At 38.7% G+C, this 14,510-nt stretch overlaps 1 protein-coding gene across 1 annotated transcript; it reads right to left on the reverse strand.

The window, feature by feature from the left end:
- Positions 1-2,424: 2,424 nt before the first annotated feature.
- Positions 2,425-7,857, reverse strand: SAMD8 (sterile alpha motif domain containing 8). The gene is made up of 5 exons (XM_010155192.1): positions 7,280-7,857; positions 5,473-5,568; positions 4,643-4,760; positions 3,671-3,821; positions 2,425-2,729 (listed from the first exon to the last, which is right to left on the reverse strand). The coding sequence occupies exons 1-5, from the start codon at positions 7,855-7,857 to the stop codon at positions 2,425-2,427; spliced, it is 1,248 nt and encodes a 415-aa protein (XP_010153494.1).
- Between the last annotated feature and the right edge of the window lie 6,653 nt (positions 7,858-14,510).

Genomic DNA, 14,510 nt, shown 5'->3' on the forward strand with positions numbered 1-14,510 from the left:
ACATAGAAACTTAACAGAATTTGAAGAATTAAATTAGAACAAAGAAAGAAGCCTTATGTTTCAAAGTATATGAACTTCATTAAAAAAAAAAAAAACCAAAACACTGAAATGATAGCTTTACTTTATGTAAACATCGTTACACTGTGCTGTACTTGAAAATTCTCCTGCCCATCGAAACTGCAAAATAATCTTTCAGCTTAGACACAGCTATGCCAGTTAGCACGGACATAGTTCTTCTCAGAATCGACAGCTTTGCAGTTTAACTGCACACCCCTCCCTGTGTTAGAACTCAGAATGTAATCCTGCACACCCCGAGTACAGATGCCTTCCTAGAGCTTAAAAAAAAAAAATAGCATTCACAACCGTGTGTGCATTGCAAAGGCAAACATACATTAGCAAATTGATTATAGTCTCAAGAGGAATGTTCAAATTGCCTTTCTGAGATCAGAAAGGTAACAGCAGCAAATGAAAGGTCTTTAAATCATTCAGAATATTTCTTTTTTTCTCAAGTGTAAGCATACGTCACCTGATTTGGATGGCAAGAGCCATTAGGCTACGGCTGATTGAACAACGTAGCTGCAATTTTGCTAAAAATTTGGAATGTTACAAATATAAAAGCCTGCAGAATAGTACAATGTATGTGTGCTCAATACAGTTGGCAGAGAGACTCTTAAGACTCACAATTCCTCTGTGGAATAGGAGACGAATTAAGTTACAAAAGTAATATAGTACAAAGAGCGGAGGATAGTCAAGTTAGTACCCTCCGGGTTTATGAAAGGAACACAATACAGCCAGGAGTAGCCCACAGTAGGTTACAAGCCTCCAAATACAAAACTGTCTTGCAAAACACCCAAGAGATTCTTTTCCGTGCAAACTTAAGTACATTGTGGCCATTAAGTCAGCTTGTACCAAGCTGGAAATGCCTCACGTAATTTTCCAAGGCTGACTTACACTACCTTTTGCACATACCACCTATTCTGAAACTGCAATAAGCAAATCAAAAGGTCTTTACCATTTTTATGATTTGCACCTTTTACCTATAAGTTTTCATTTAGCATACATCCAGATTCAAACCTCCACATCCAACGTTAGTATTGTCTCCCTACAAGCCACTGCATAAGAGATCCCCCACTGTATGACTCCTGCTCACGCATTATGGACTCCGAGTGCTACTTGGGGGGGGGGTCAGGGGTGTGTGTGTGTGTTTTGTTAGGGCTTTTTTAAGCAACCAAAACTCAACTGCTTATGGTACTTTTATCTTTCAGCGTAGTAAATGAGCAACTGAATTTAAGAACTAGTCTCTTTTCATACTTGTCATAGAAGAACATAATACTGTGTGTGTTTATATATATATAAACAAATATCCTGTGTATATATATCCAGAGATATTCACCATATTGTTGACACCAGAGTGCTAAAACATACATCAATATGAGCACTATTTCCAATACTCACTATTATTACTTTTCCTGAAAGAGTTAATACATGCATTTTCCCCATCCATTTATGGGACAGGAAGATATATGAAGATAACTGTTCTGTTTTTTTCAGTGTTAAAGAGCTGCTTCTAAAAAGCATGCACAGGTTTGGGTATAAAGCAATTAAAACTACACAAAAGTTATTTTGTGGCTTTAAAGTCCCTAAAGCTAAATTAAATTTCCTTTCAGTGGACGTAGGATTTAGTTTAACTCATTCATTTAAACACAAAAGGGAAAACTGCCGAACGCTAGAACAACCATACGGACAACTGATTAACTAGACTAAGTAAGCTCTCCTTAAAAAAAAAAAGTCACCACTGCATAGCCACAAGGCAGACTTTCATTTTTGGCAACCTGTATGCAGACCATTTATACTGTCAATTATACTTTAAGACTTGTTATTTAACTGTAAGATACCCTTTTGGCAAGGAACCAAACTGCGCTTTCCTCATCGTGACACAGTACTCCTCAATCTTTAAGTATACACTGAGTTTGTTTTGAAAAACAGATTTATGACTCTTGTAGAAGAAAGTCTTTGTAAAATTGTATTTTTTTAGTTAGTATAATTAAAGGCTGACATGTCAGGTAACGGAGATTAGTTGGACCTGTAAAGGGTATAGCATACTCAGTGCAAGCACGTATTTGAGGTTCAAGTTACATAAACACTCACACAGAACCTTACTAAGGGTAACAGTATTCTGGTTCATATTCATGGTTTACCGATAGCCTTTACCGGTTCCTGCACTGCTTTCTATTTTAGCAACAAGGAGACAAAACACATCCCTGTGAAATATGTGAACACCATTTTATGGCCGAGAATCTATGAAACAAGACAAGGAGGAGGAGATCACGGAGTGAGAAATGTTACTTTACATCTCCCCACAGCTAGTCTTGTAGGATCTTAGTCATAACACTTCATAAAAATCTGAGCTGACCCACACACTCTTCAGCCAATCAATCTTTTCAGGATAGTGGGTTTTGAGAAAGGCCAGCAATACTCATTGGGAACAGTACCGTTAACATTGCATTCAAAAAAAGAAAACATCGGAAACCAGATCCTTGCTCTCCTACTCTGCTGATATGCTCTAGTATTAGCCAACGTATGGTAATACAAAAAGAGTCTTGTAGTGATGTAAAAGGCAATGAAAACATCTATAGAATAATGTTCATGAGCAGCCAAAATGAAGAAGATTCCAAAGAGATTCAGGACCCAGGACAAGGTGTGCAAGAAGTTCCAGCTCCTTGGCGTATCTAGGAGAAAAGAGAAAGTGACTAACCTTGGATGTGTCAAAAGTCTGGGTCATTATGAAATCCAGGCCTAGACACTGCAAGTTTTTAGACAGATCTTTCACCCAAAAATGCGATGAAGCGACTGTTTTCATCTGGAATTATTGTTTACATCTACAGTTTCAATAAATCCAACGAGAACAACCACACAAATTACAAATGCCTATCATTTCATGACTTCATTTACAAACACAGTTATTATGTATTTCTGGATTAACAGAGCATCCTAAAATGGTTTAGGACCGTGCAAAGCAGAATTCTTTGTTCAACCAATTTTTTAATGAAAATCATGCCTTTTCCATGTAACAAAGGGAAGAGTATCACACAGCACACGACTGTTACTGCAGTCAGTCCATCGTAAGTGAACTCAAACTAATTACCCCAGCTTCCTACACCATGTACCAAATCACACTTTGTATTTACAGAACAGCAGTATTGGTTCATATATTTGCACTCATCACAAGGTTTGGTATTTTGGCTTTATGGATTATACTAAACATACAGCCACCTAGCTGGGTATTTTGCCTGACAGGGGTCAGTGGCAGATACCTAGGGAAGCATATAGGAACAATCATATCTCCCCTAGTATTCTCCCAGTAGCAAGCTAGAAAGCCTTTCAAATTTCCTTGGCTTATGTGTTTTTTCAAGTGTGCCCTATTCATCCTACCATTAACCTAGGTGGTGCTCCTCCTTTCCTGTCTGCAAGTGAACTGTCACGAACCTAGGAAAGAGCACAGCAATCTGAATTTATGTGTGTTACACTCTGAACTTTCTGGGGAAGTCAAGCAGCTGATATTAATACTTAAGGACATTTAAGTATTTATACTCTTGCACCCTTGGTTGACAGCAAGCAGTACCTATTCTTAACATTTAAGAAAATTTAAGTATTGACACTCTGTACTTACATTCTGTGACGAAGAAGTTGAGCATGGTCAGGACAACAGTGTGGCCACTGAACATATAATCTCCACATGTATGTACTCCAGTCAGAGTCATTCCAAAGCCACTCCATATTGCAAATGCACGCTGGAGTTTTGCCCAAACGTTCCCATACAACTAAAAGACAGTGACATGAACATCTAGTAAGTTCCAACCCCACTGCCCAAACAGTATGTCCTTAAATTTAGCTGGAAAGCAAGCACTATGTATGCTTAATACCATTTATCATGTTGGGTCTTTTATTGAAACACAGGTTAGCACATCTCTGAATTTTATATTGTGGCAGTGAGTCGCGTTAGTAACTACAATTAGTAATTGTATTCATCATAACTCTGATGACTCCTGGAATTCAGAGCAAGTATTTTGTTACAAGTGATTTACATACAGAATCTGCCACCTTTTTTTTGAATGTATTCAACCTCTCCACATGTCATTGTCAAGCTTCCAATATATTCAGTTCAAACTTCTACTAACTACAAGTTAGGATAAAACCGTAAATCTCATTTCTATGGAATATCCCTTATTAGAAGGGTGAAATAATAATAGGTGGGCTCCCCTTCCCCCCAGTCATGCATCTAAGACGACAAAGAAGCGATTACTTTACTTTCAGCCTTTCTCCATGAATTCAGTATCTTAAGCACACACTTCTCTGACATATTCTCTCTGGTTTACATTGTGAAAACTTCTAAACACCCTTTCCCAAGTAACTATCTCCTCTCCAAAGTAGCAAACGTTTCTAAGACAACTAAGAATGCTTGCCTGCAGAGTGGCAATTAACGAAGGGGCATGGAGGGGAATAGGAGAGAAACACTATTCTTACAAACACACATTTAACATTATGCTCACAACAATCTTAATCATATCTTAAATAAAATTTAAAAATAAAAGTAATTAAAAAGGAAACAGGAAAAATAATTGAAAGCATTTTAAGTTTTTACCTTTCCAGTACACTGCAAGTGCTGGCCAGGTACAGAGAGTGAGGTAACAAACATCGTAATGCAACGTAGTAAGAATACTGTCCCCATGAGGCTGCACAGCCTTCGCAGAAGTATGGATCTGGGAAAACACATAGGAGCTGACTGCAAGAAACCTAATACATTGTATTTTTAAATACGGAAAGTGATGACAAACACATGTCCCCACACCCCAGGTTAATCCCATGAAATCCCTTCATCTTTGCTGCAAGTTTCAGAGTTTAAAAAAATTATTTTTTTGTTTGAATTAGTACTGTAAAGTTACAGTTCCACATGACAGGGTGAGACACTGTAGCAAGCTTACTGTCACCAAAAGATACAGCTCCACTCCTCTGCAGCTACACTTGTAGTAACTTTGGCACTCATACACCTTCTGTTGGCAAACTGATAAAAATCAACAAACCAGTAAAAATTTGTACTTAAAATATGAGCGCACACAAAAGGGTTTTCTACCCCTCAGTGACAGCAAGCTGCTGTGGAATTTCATTCTCACAGTATCTTCCTATATATAAGACTGTTACAATATGAGAGTATATACTGACAACACTCTGAAATGTGTATATTCTGAAGGAAATCACGTATAAATCTGATAGAAAAGTAAATTCAGATTACTTGTTTGTAAGATTCACAAGTCACCATTCTTGATTAGATCCTCCCTAATCCATTTTAACAGGGACATTAGGAGCTTACAAGATTCTCACTGAATGAAAAGTCTTAAACAATCATCATAAATTCTTGTTTCAGTCCCTTCTCTGAACCAAAGTACCAGTTAATTTCTGTGTTATTTACTGTACCTGTGTTTGTGAAGCAGAAGAACCAACAGCCAAATGTAGCAAAGAATTACGCCACATACTTCCGTCATAGCGAAAGCCCATGGTATCCTAGGGACGCTAGAAAAAAAGGATGAAGCAAGAAAGTTAACTGACAATACAAAGGCTTAATTTTTCTTTCTAGTCTCAGTATTGTGAACAAAGGCATATGAAGTTCTTACTACAAAACTAACTTGCATTAATCTGACAACAGTTTAAACTACATCCCAATATTTTGTTAGACTGAATTAAATAGAATTTCAATTATTTTATAATTATGTTATCTCCTTTCTAATAACGTATTTTCAGCAGACATTTACACAGAATTCACAAAGTCAAAGAAAATCTCTAGCATGCTCTCTTAATTTATACATGTGATTTACTAACAGGATGTGTTCCTCAACCACTGTTTCCCAACAATTTTTTTCATTCTGACACAAACTTGCATCACGTCAATTATGCTGCTTGTGCTTCTAAGAATGCCATGTCAACACAATTAATGAAATGCTGCTAAGCCTAAACCCCTGAATACACGTAGTGAAGCAAAACTGCACAGAGAAGTGTTAGGAAAAATAAAAATTGTTTTCAAAGTTAGATTTCAGTGATAATCACTACATGCAAACACCTTCTAGCCTTGCTTGTCAAAAGATTAAAGACTTTCTGGCACACATATGGCAGCGATAAAAATTTGCTCTCTGCAATTTTACCAAAATACAGATGGACAGATTTCAAGAGAGGCTGCTCCTCGTAGTTCTGTGTCCCCCTGATACAAAGGGGTAGCAAAGCACTGCTCAAACGCTAGCTTTGTAGTAATCTCCTGACATTGTTTTGTGAGCTGCTGCTTTCTGACCTCCTCCATCCTCCCACCCACTGAATACCATGGTAGTGCCCTGGGAACAAAATCCAGTAATATCATGACTCCCGTTCTCTCTCCCCCCTTCCACTCTGCTGAATGTAGTCCATCCTTGCTGAGTTACATCTATATTTATGGGATATTCTACAAACCTACTCAAAAGATTAGACAATAAAGACTGAACTCAAACAGTTGATCTTTTCTTTTAAAACTCTCTAGGCAAGAAGTTCTCTATGGTGCAAGTGCACTTCCTCAACAGGAGCATTTATCCCCTGTTAAATCTGTAGTCAATGACTAGAATTTTATCTTTGCTATTGTGTCACTCTTTTGCCTGAAGTGAAATATTTTCTTCTAAAAAAAAGAGCAGATACTTCATTAGTCACAGCAGTGTTTTAATACATAGATACTCTACAGTTAAAAAAAGATGCTGGTCTATTCAGTCTACTTCCAAGTTTCCTTAAACCTTCTTCAACAAGTTAACAGTAGGGAGAGAGCAAAAACAGTGTGTCAACGCTATTCCCTTTCAACTTCCTTGCTCACTGGCAAACCAAAATATTCCTTCTTAAAAAGTTATTCTATATCACAACATGTTAAGTTTCACAGCAGCACCTGCATTTCAGAAAAAGCATAGGGCTGCTTATTTACGCCAGCTGCGCTTTTTACTAAAATGGACAAATTAATTCCTGTGTTGTGATTAGCTAAAGATGCAGAATTAAATATAAACTGGGTAGAAGTGCAGTTCAATTTATTTTCCTGTGGGAAGACTAAATCTCTGCATCTAACATGCACATTTCAATCTTAGCCGAAGGGTTTACTACACTGTAGTTACTATTTTGGGGAGACATCTTCAAAAGCATATGAAACTGAGAATAAAGAGCAGACAGCCTATACTTTAACCATCCAGTTACTATTTTGTTTTAAAACAAGAAAATTTCTTACCTATCTAGAAATATGTCTGGCAGAGGTGGATATGTTTGCATGTCAGGTACTCGCTCATGTACTATAACCATAACGAAAGATGTAAAGCCAAACACTATGAAGACATACACACAACTTAAAACCGTCTTCCAATACTCTGGGTCCAGTCTTCGGGTAGGGTGTTTGTTTTTCCCATTTGCATATTGATACTGATCACCATTCATGTCACTAATAGGTCCATCATAGTCCCGAGGCACTTCACCATTACAAAACCAATCTGTACCCTGTAGTGAACCAACACTCGGGGACATGGTGCCAAGGTGACTATCACTGTTGTAACCCAGCTCTTCTAGGACATCAACATGTTGCTTCTGTAGTTTGCGTATGGACAACATTAGCCTTTTGATATCCCCCAGGACTTTGATTTCCAAAGGAGGGGATCGTAAATCATATTCAGTAAGTGTCAGCAGGGTAATTCCATCTAGCCTGTGTCTATTGCACAAAACATCCACGTATTCACAGAAGCCTTCTTCCTTCAGCCACTTGGCCACGTTCTTGGTAGTCCAACGTCGAATGCAAAGCTGGTTATTGCCTGCCATCGTCCTTCTCTATCCACCAATAAAATGGACCTGTTACATATTGGAGAAAGAGACAAGACCCAAATGTTTAACGAAGATTACTGAAATTCCAGTGTATTTCATGCAATTGTATTGCTATAAAAAGCCTTTGGCTTTTTATAGCAGAGCCAGATATAAAACCAGACATATAATTAATTAGGTAAGCAATACAAAAACACTCTTAAAACATTTTTTTATTCAAGCACAACTCAATTAAGATTATCTCACACATTCCCAAATAGAAATTTAAAGCTACCAAGAAGCAGAACACTTCTTAGATGTAACAGTCCACTTTTATTCTTCGTTAAAACAAAAAAATAAATCCAAGTTTGTTAATTACACTAGGCAATGAAAACCAAAGATTACTCTGCTTAAATACTAGCTTAATCATTAGACTTTTCCACTGTTTTCAGTTCATAAACTAAGCAAGAAAGTATAACCAGCAACCATATAAAATTGAATTAAGGCTAAAATAATACATTACAGGTCAAATACTTTTCACCGTTTTAAATACATACTGAAGCTTTAGTGGCATGACATTTCCCCCTCACTCCTCCCAAGTAAATGTAAGACTAGGTAACTATCATGATGTTGACCTGAGGCATCTTAGTTGTACGCTGATGGTGCAGCCATCAGACTTCTAACCTTGTTTGATCTCAGTAACTGAGATAGTTGCTTATTATATTATTAATCCTTTAAAATATTCAGCGTTCAAAATAACCTGGAAATTAAGCATTAGTTTCAATTCCAAAGCACCTTCAAAAGTAATATATAACATAACATACCAAAACCAGATCTATTCTCTTCATACAGATTTCTCAATAATTGTCTTCTTGACTCTAGAATATTGCTCGAAGGAAGGCAAGACATCTCAGCAACATTTTAGTCACATGGAGGTGACAAGTCACCAGAACAACTTAGAACAACCACCAGAAAAAAACTAACCACAGAATGTTAGGTGGAATAGAAGAAAAAGCTTTGAAAGGCTACCAGTGATGTAAAAGTAATGAAAAGCTTATCCAATATTTAAGAGCCACAGCAGTACAGAATGGATTTGTGAATAATTTATATTTAGTAGCTTATGTACAGGTACTATCTACAGAACAGCTAGAATTTCACAGTTCTTTTGTAATCGAAAAACAGTCTAATTAACTAGAACGCTTCGATCATGCCAAACAAATCTCAGAAAATACAAGAGAGTACAATACACTAGTGTCACATACATCATTCAAGGTTTTCAGAATGAAAGCAAGGAAACAGACTCATCTGTTATCTGCTTCTGTCTATAATAAACAGGTACTCAAACCCATTGTGAACATTCAACACGAAGTTTTATATCGTCTTCAAGGGCACAGCTCTTCCAAAACCGGAAGCTCTTTCCTTCTCACTTCTCTTTTCAAAGATTTACTGTACCTATTGTTAGAAGTAGCTCTTATAACTACTGGATGCAACTTTTTCCATCCATAAACCACTACTAGAATCTCTGCTAGATTCCTTCCCATATAAAAGGGGGATTTTCTCATTTCTATGCTATCTTACCATTTTTGAAAGTCTTGCTCAAAACAACTGTACCAACTGCTTTCCTCACACAACTATTAACAAAAAAATTATGGCATTTAATTTGTAATTAATGATTAATTAATTGACCTTTTTTGAACTACATATTTTTATCTTACTCCAGTAAAACAAACAAACTTGACTTGCTTATCTGGACTTCCAGCCTCCCTTACTCAGAAAGAGAGATGAAATACTGAAAAAAAATGTTAATCACACTGTTTTTTATAACATTGGAAACATCACGAGTTTTCTAAAAGCAGCAAATTTAGACTCACCAAAAATACACTCAACTTACTGATTTATCTTCTAACCAAAGCAACTGCTGAGGGAAAAAGCAGGAAACTCCCTAACCTTCCAGAATTTGTCACAGGTCAAGTAGTCTAACACCAGACTAGTGTTTCTTCATTTGGCATTGCAGGTATAAAAATCAGCCCTGAACAAACGTGCAATAAACGTCACCGTACAACCCTGAGTAAGTAGTCACCTTTGGGTATGCTGAGTGGGCTGGACCTGGGAGAAAGTCTACATTAGCCTTAAAATGTACCTGATATGGCCTGCTCTTGTTTTTAAATGCTGTCAAAGACAACACATTTAACCAACTAAGAAAGAAAAAAAAAAAAGAAACAAGCCCTTACACAGAACACAAACCCAAACCACTCCACACAGCTGGTAGGTAATTTCATCTCAATAGCACAAGTTCAGTTTTGATGACAAGGCAATTTCTTTAAACTCAAACTGCCTTCTTCAAACTAGTCATTTAGTGCTGCTTTCATAACTTAAAGGGAAAAATCACTTTCCCTAATGATCTTAGCACCTGGAATACAACGGAGATCTGTGCTCAACTGCCTCTCTTCATTTTTGAAGCTTAAGAACTCGGCGTAACATTTCTAACACCACCTGTCTGCAACACAAGACTGACTGACACAGCAGAGGACAGCAAGTCACCTAGATAACTGTACTTGTCTTCTGAAAGAAAACAGCACTGATAACTAATTTGCCTTCTACATCACTGATTTATGGATGAAACCAAATAATGGATTACATTATTTAATGATAAATAATACGCATGAGTTACACAGAGCAAGCACAGACTTAAGTGTCAGAGGGCAAAATATACTTTTCGCCTGACATCAGCAGTGTCTGTAGCTAGCTAGTCGATTACTTTCCTGCTACTGTGACTTTATATTTAGTCAGCTCATCAGCAGTACGTATCATGTGTCCTGCTTCCCTTTTTCCTTCCCCAGCCTTTATATTAACAGCATGAACACAACTGAATATGAACTTCATGCACATGTGTATCTGACTATACCCTAGCTGTTAGCACAGTATTTCTCCTAGATGTATATTTAAATATGGAAAATTAATCTCTCTCAAAGTGATTATCCAGAATTCTACCATGTTTTCATCTACTGAATTACTGCCAGTCAACCATTACGTCCCTAACTTTCTAGCATACAGACTTTGAGTCAGTATACTGAGGTAAAAGTGCAGAAAGTTGAATGTGAACATCACCACTCTAGCCAAGGAAAAGTAGCATTCGTATCACACTAACATTAGGCTGCAATCCTGTTGCAGAAACAAAACTCAGTTACAGCAGAACCATAGCTGAAGGGTTAGACCAAGGGAGACATCCTAGCGCTGTCCCCAGCAGTTAGCAGAACCTGATTTGTTTATTCCAGGCGTGCATGCAAAACTATCAGCACCATTACTGTTTGAACATCTGCCCACATGAGCCTGGGAGAAAGCCCGTGGCTCTCACTGCTGACGTGCCTCTTGATTTTTAATTCCCCATCTAGGTTCGATTCTCACCATCCTTGAGAGGAATTTTAGGAAGGGCAGTGAAGAACTACCCAATCTCAAGTGATTTAACCTACATTTCTTTGTGAAAGGTTTCGAGCTCAAGTCTGAATACAGGCAATTCTAACTCAGCCCCTCCTCTGCTGGGTCCGCTGGCCTAGGAGCGTGGCATCTCACACCTCGGGGGAAAGTTCTTCTGTGCAAAGGCTGCTGGTTCGCAGTGCGGACAAGACGTGGGTTTGAGGCCTTGGCCATACCCAGCACTAAAGCGCCATACACAAGAACGTGCACTGCCGAGCCAGCCTGCAACAATAAGGCTACTGTCACATACCAACTTAGTAATGCTGTGCTGGAAAAAGAACATACAGCACTGCCTTGTTACGCATCAGAAGTCTCGGACACTCTGCTGACTTGCATCAGAAGCCTGTCACTTGCTCTTCCTGAAAGTTCTGAATTCTTCAGTGCTTACTTAAAGCAAATAGCACCAAACGTTTCATCGCCATATACTACACAGTGACCTAATCCTTACCTTCTAAATGACACCATATAGAGTACACCATCTTGTAAACAAAAGGAGAAAAAGAACAACACTTGTAAAAGCAGTACATGATTTTCCAAGGTTTTTTTAATATAATAGCCACCATGCTATGTATAAAACTGATCAGACACAGCACAATGTCCACCATGCACCATGAGACAGAAAAATTGGATAAGTATTTCACTGAAGCAAGCATACAGTAACTTCAAATGCAGAAATATTCCTGTAAAACTTGCATTGTTTTACTTAGTGACTTTGCTACTAGAATTGCTTCATAAACATTTTTAGTAGGTGAGATTATCAGCAGTATCTTAACTGTACTCAAAGGTCTTACTGCTGTTTATGAAGCTAAGACAAGAAATCTCTTGAAGTAGCACTTGTTTGGTTTATTAATTTTCTTAGGCTTTAAAGCATCAAGGACGATGTGCTTTTCAGGAGTTATTCACTGATGTGCTGCATTGTGGAAAACACAAAACTAATACTGTAAAATCAAAGATTAGCTCCAGCCGCTTAGTAGAGTCTTTCTGTTGGAATGCCTCCATGCAAGACCGACAGCAGCTACTACACACAGTCCTGAAAACTAAACATATTTATCTTAAGAACCACTAAGTGCAGTTACATACTGCGGTAAGCTGAACAGATTACATATTGCTCCCTGGCTCTTACACCTCACTTAACTAAGTGGGTTGTACTATACTCAAGTGAACACTAAGCAGCTCAACTCCTGATCTACCAACAAGGCATTTTTTATCCTTCCACTGTAATTTTCAAGGAACACACAAGTGACTTTTAAACAACTGATCAAGTACTCTACCACTTATCTTCAGATGTAATTCAGAGTACTTAATATTTGTACAAGACCTTGAACGTTTCACATGCCAAATGTCGTGTCAAGTATTTTATCCTCCAACTTCAAGAAACAGCATATCCACCTCCTAACAGAATGTTTGCTGCTCTTTATCCTATACAACTTAGCAGTAAACCAATTCAGGTTTGCTTTTTCCCCTTTTCTTTCTTTCTTTTCTTCCCACACCCTCATCTTGGGATGGTAATAGGGGAAGACATGAACAAACTCTCCATCCAAATTAATACCAGAACAATATCTGAAGTGAAACTGTGTTTATTCTTAATCTCCACAATCATTTACCACCTGATATTTCTGGTCTAGTGAAAACCTAGGAGCCTTCCCCATTTTACATGCATTAAAATAAATAAGAAATAAAAAACTTTTAAAAGTTGCTCAACTATCAAATAAACATTTATAATGTAATATGGTTTATGGATCTCAACCAGCTTAGCAGACTTCAAAAATTAGCTTTGTACAAAGAAAAGTGATAGTATAGAGCCTGAAAGATTGCAACTTCCAGGCCAACCTGTGTTTTTAATTGTATACTACCAGAAAAAAAAACAAAACAGCCAGCAAAAAGACGACCACACAGAACAGCAAACAAGGTAATTTAAAATTCTTGCTCTTCACAAATGTACGGAAGGTTTCCTTCACATTGGGGTAGCACTTCTCCAACAAAAACCTATGAATTTTCCCAAAGAATTTCCTTCCATTGGGTATAAAAATCACTTCGCTCAAGTCCTGTGAATTAATTCCACTTTTCTACATCACAGAAAGCAAAAAGAAGAACAAGACCACAGGCATTTCCTTACCTCTGATATACAACAAGAGGCACCCCCTACCAAACACGAGGGGCATTTAACTGCCAGGAAATGTCTTGCTGAGGTCTCACCACTCCAGAGCACAGCACGATCAGCTGCTCTGTGGAGGAGGCACAGACACCATGTCCAGCTGCTCGAGGAAGCTCTGTGGAGATGGAGCATACGTGGCTCAAGTGGAATCTTCCACCAAGTCATCTTGCAAGGCAGAATGTGCGTTGGGTTTTTATACAATGAATTTTGCAAACTGAAGCAGCAAATACAAAACCATGAGACCACTTCAACTCCAGTTACAAACCGGTACCTGAACATTAAAACTGTCTCTCATTTGCCTCTTCTTCCATTAGCTTAGAGCTGAAAAACACCTACCTTTCCAAAGTATCAATTTTTAGAAATAGCCATCAGCAATCATAAAGGGAATAGACTGAGAGGCCACCTACCGCATCAGCAACGTAGATTTAAGGGACGGCGTGGGTAACAGCTCCTGCAGAGTTTCAACTTTCTGAACACGCGCAGGCCTTAAACACACAAAAATCTGTCCCAGGCGGGCAGATCAGCGGCAGCACTTTGCCACGCTGCCTCGTCCACTATCAAATCCTACACGCTCAAAAACTTTTTTACTCCACAATACTCTGCCCTCAGAAAACTCCCCCCTTTCAGAGCACTGGCAGAGCAAACAACGAGACAGCCGAACGTCGTTCTGGGCTGGTCCCACTGCTTTCACATCCAGCGGGAACGCTGGCACAAAGCTCAAGTACTCGGCACCGTTTCCAGAAAGGATCTGTTTCCTGGGACGGCTGACACAGGAATGAGAAACGGAACGATTTCCCCCCCGCCCCCCTGCCGGAAGGCGAAAGCAGCGGGGCAGCACGCCCGACCCTGCCACCCCCCCGGCGGGCACGCCCGCACCCTGCCCGCTAACGAGGCCCCTCGCTGACCGCTGTACCAAGTTCAGAGCGAAATCGCCACAACTGGGCACAAAACCCATCACACCTCATCCTTGCCGCCGACAAAGTAACATAAGTGAGGCGCATGCGTGATCTTTAGGTTATCAGCCTGTTTTCCTCGGAATCCGGCC

This window comes from Eurypyga helias, unplaced genomic scaffold, assembly GCF_000690775.1.
Source record: "Eurypyga helias isolate BGI_N326 unplaced genomic scaffold, ASM69077v1 scaffold41270, whole genome shotgun sequence".
Lineage (NCBI taxonomy): Eukaryota > Metazoa > Chordata > Aves > Eurypygiformes > Eurypygidae > Eurypyga > Eurypyga helias.

What these genes read in the sequence shown, in the direction of transcription:
- SAMD8 (XM_010155192.1), bottom strand. Translation starts at nt 7,857, where the DNA reads ATGGCAGGCAATAACCAGCTTTGCATTCGACGTTGGACTACCAAGAAC. An exon ending in CTTCTGCTTCACAAACACAG is followed by an intron (nt 4,761 to 5,472) that starts GTACAGTAAATA and finishes GTGTTTTCCCAG; the next exon opens with ATCCATACTTCTGCGAAGGC. An exon ending in ACTTGCAGTGTACTGGAAAG is followed by an intron (nt 3,822 to 4,642) that starts GTAAAAACTTAA and finishes ACTGTCTTTTAG; the next exon opens with TTGTATGGGAACGTTTGGGC.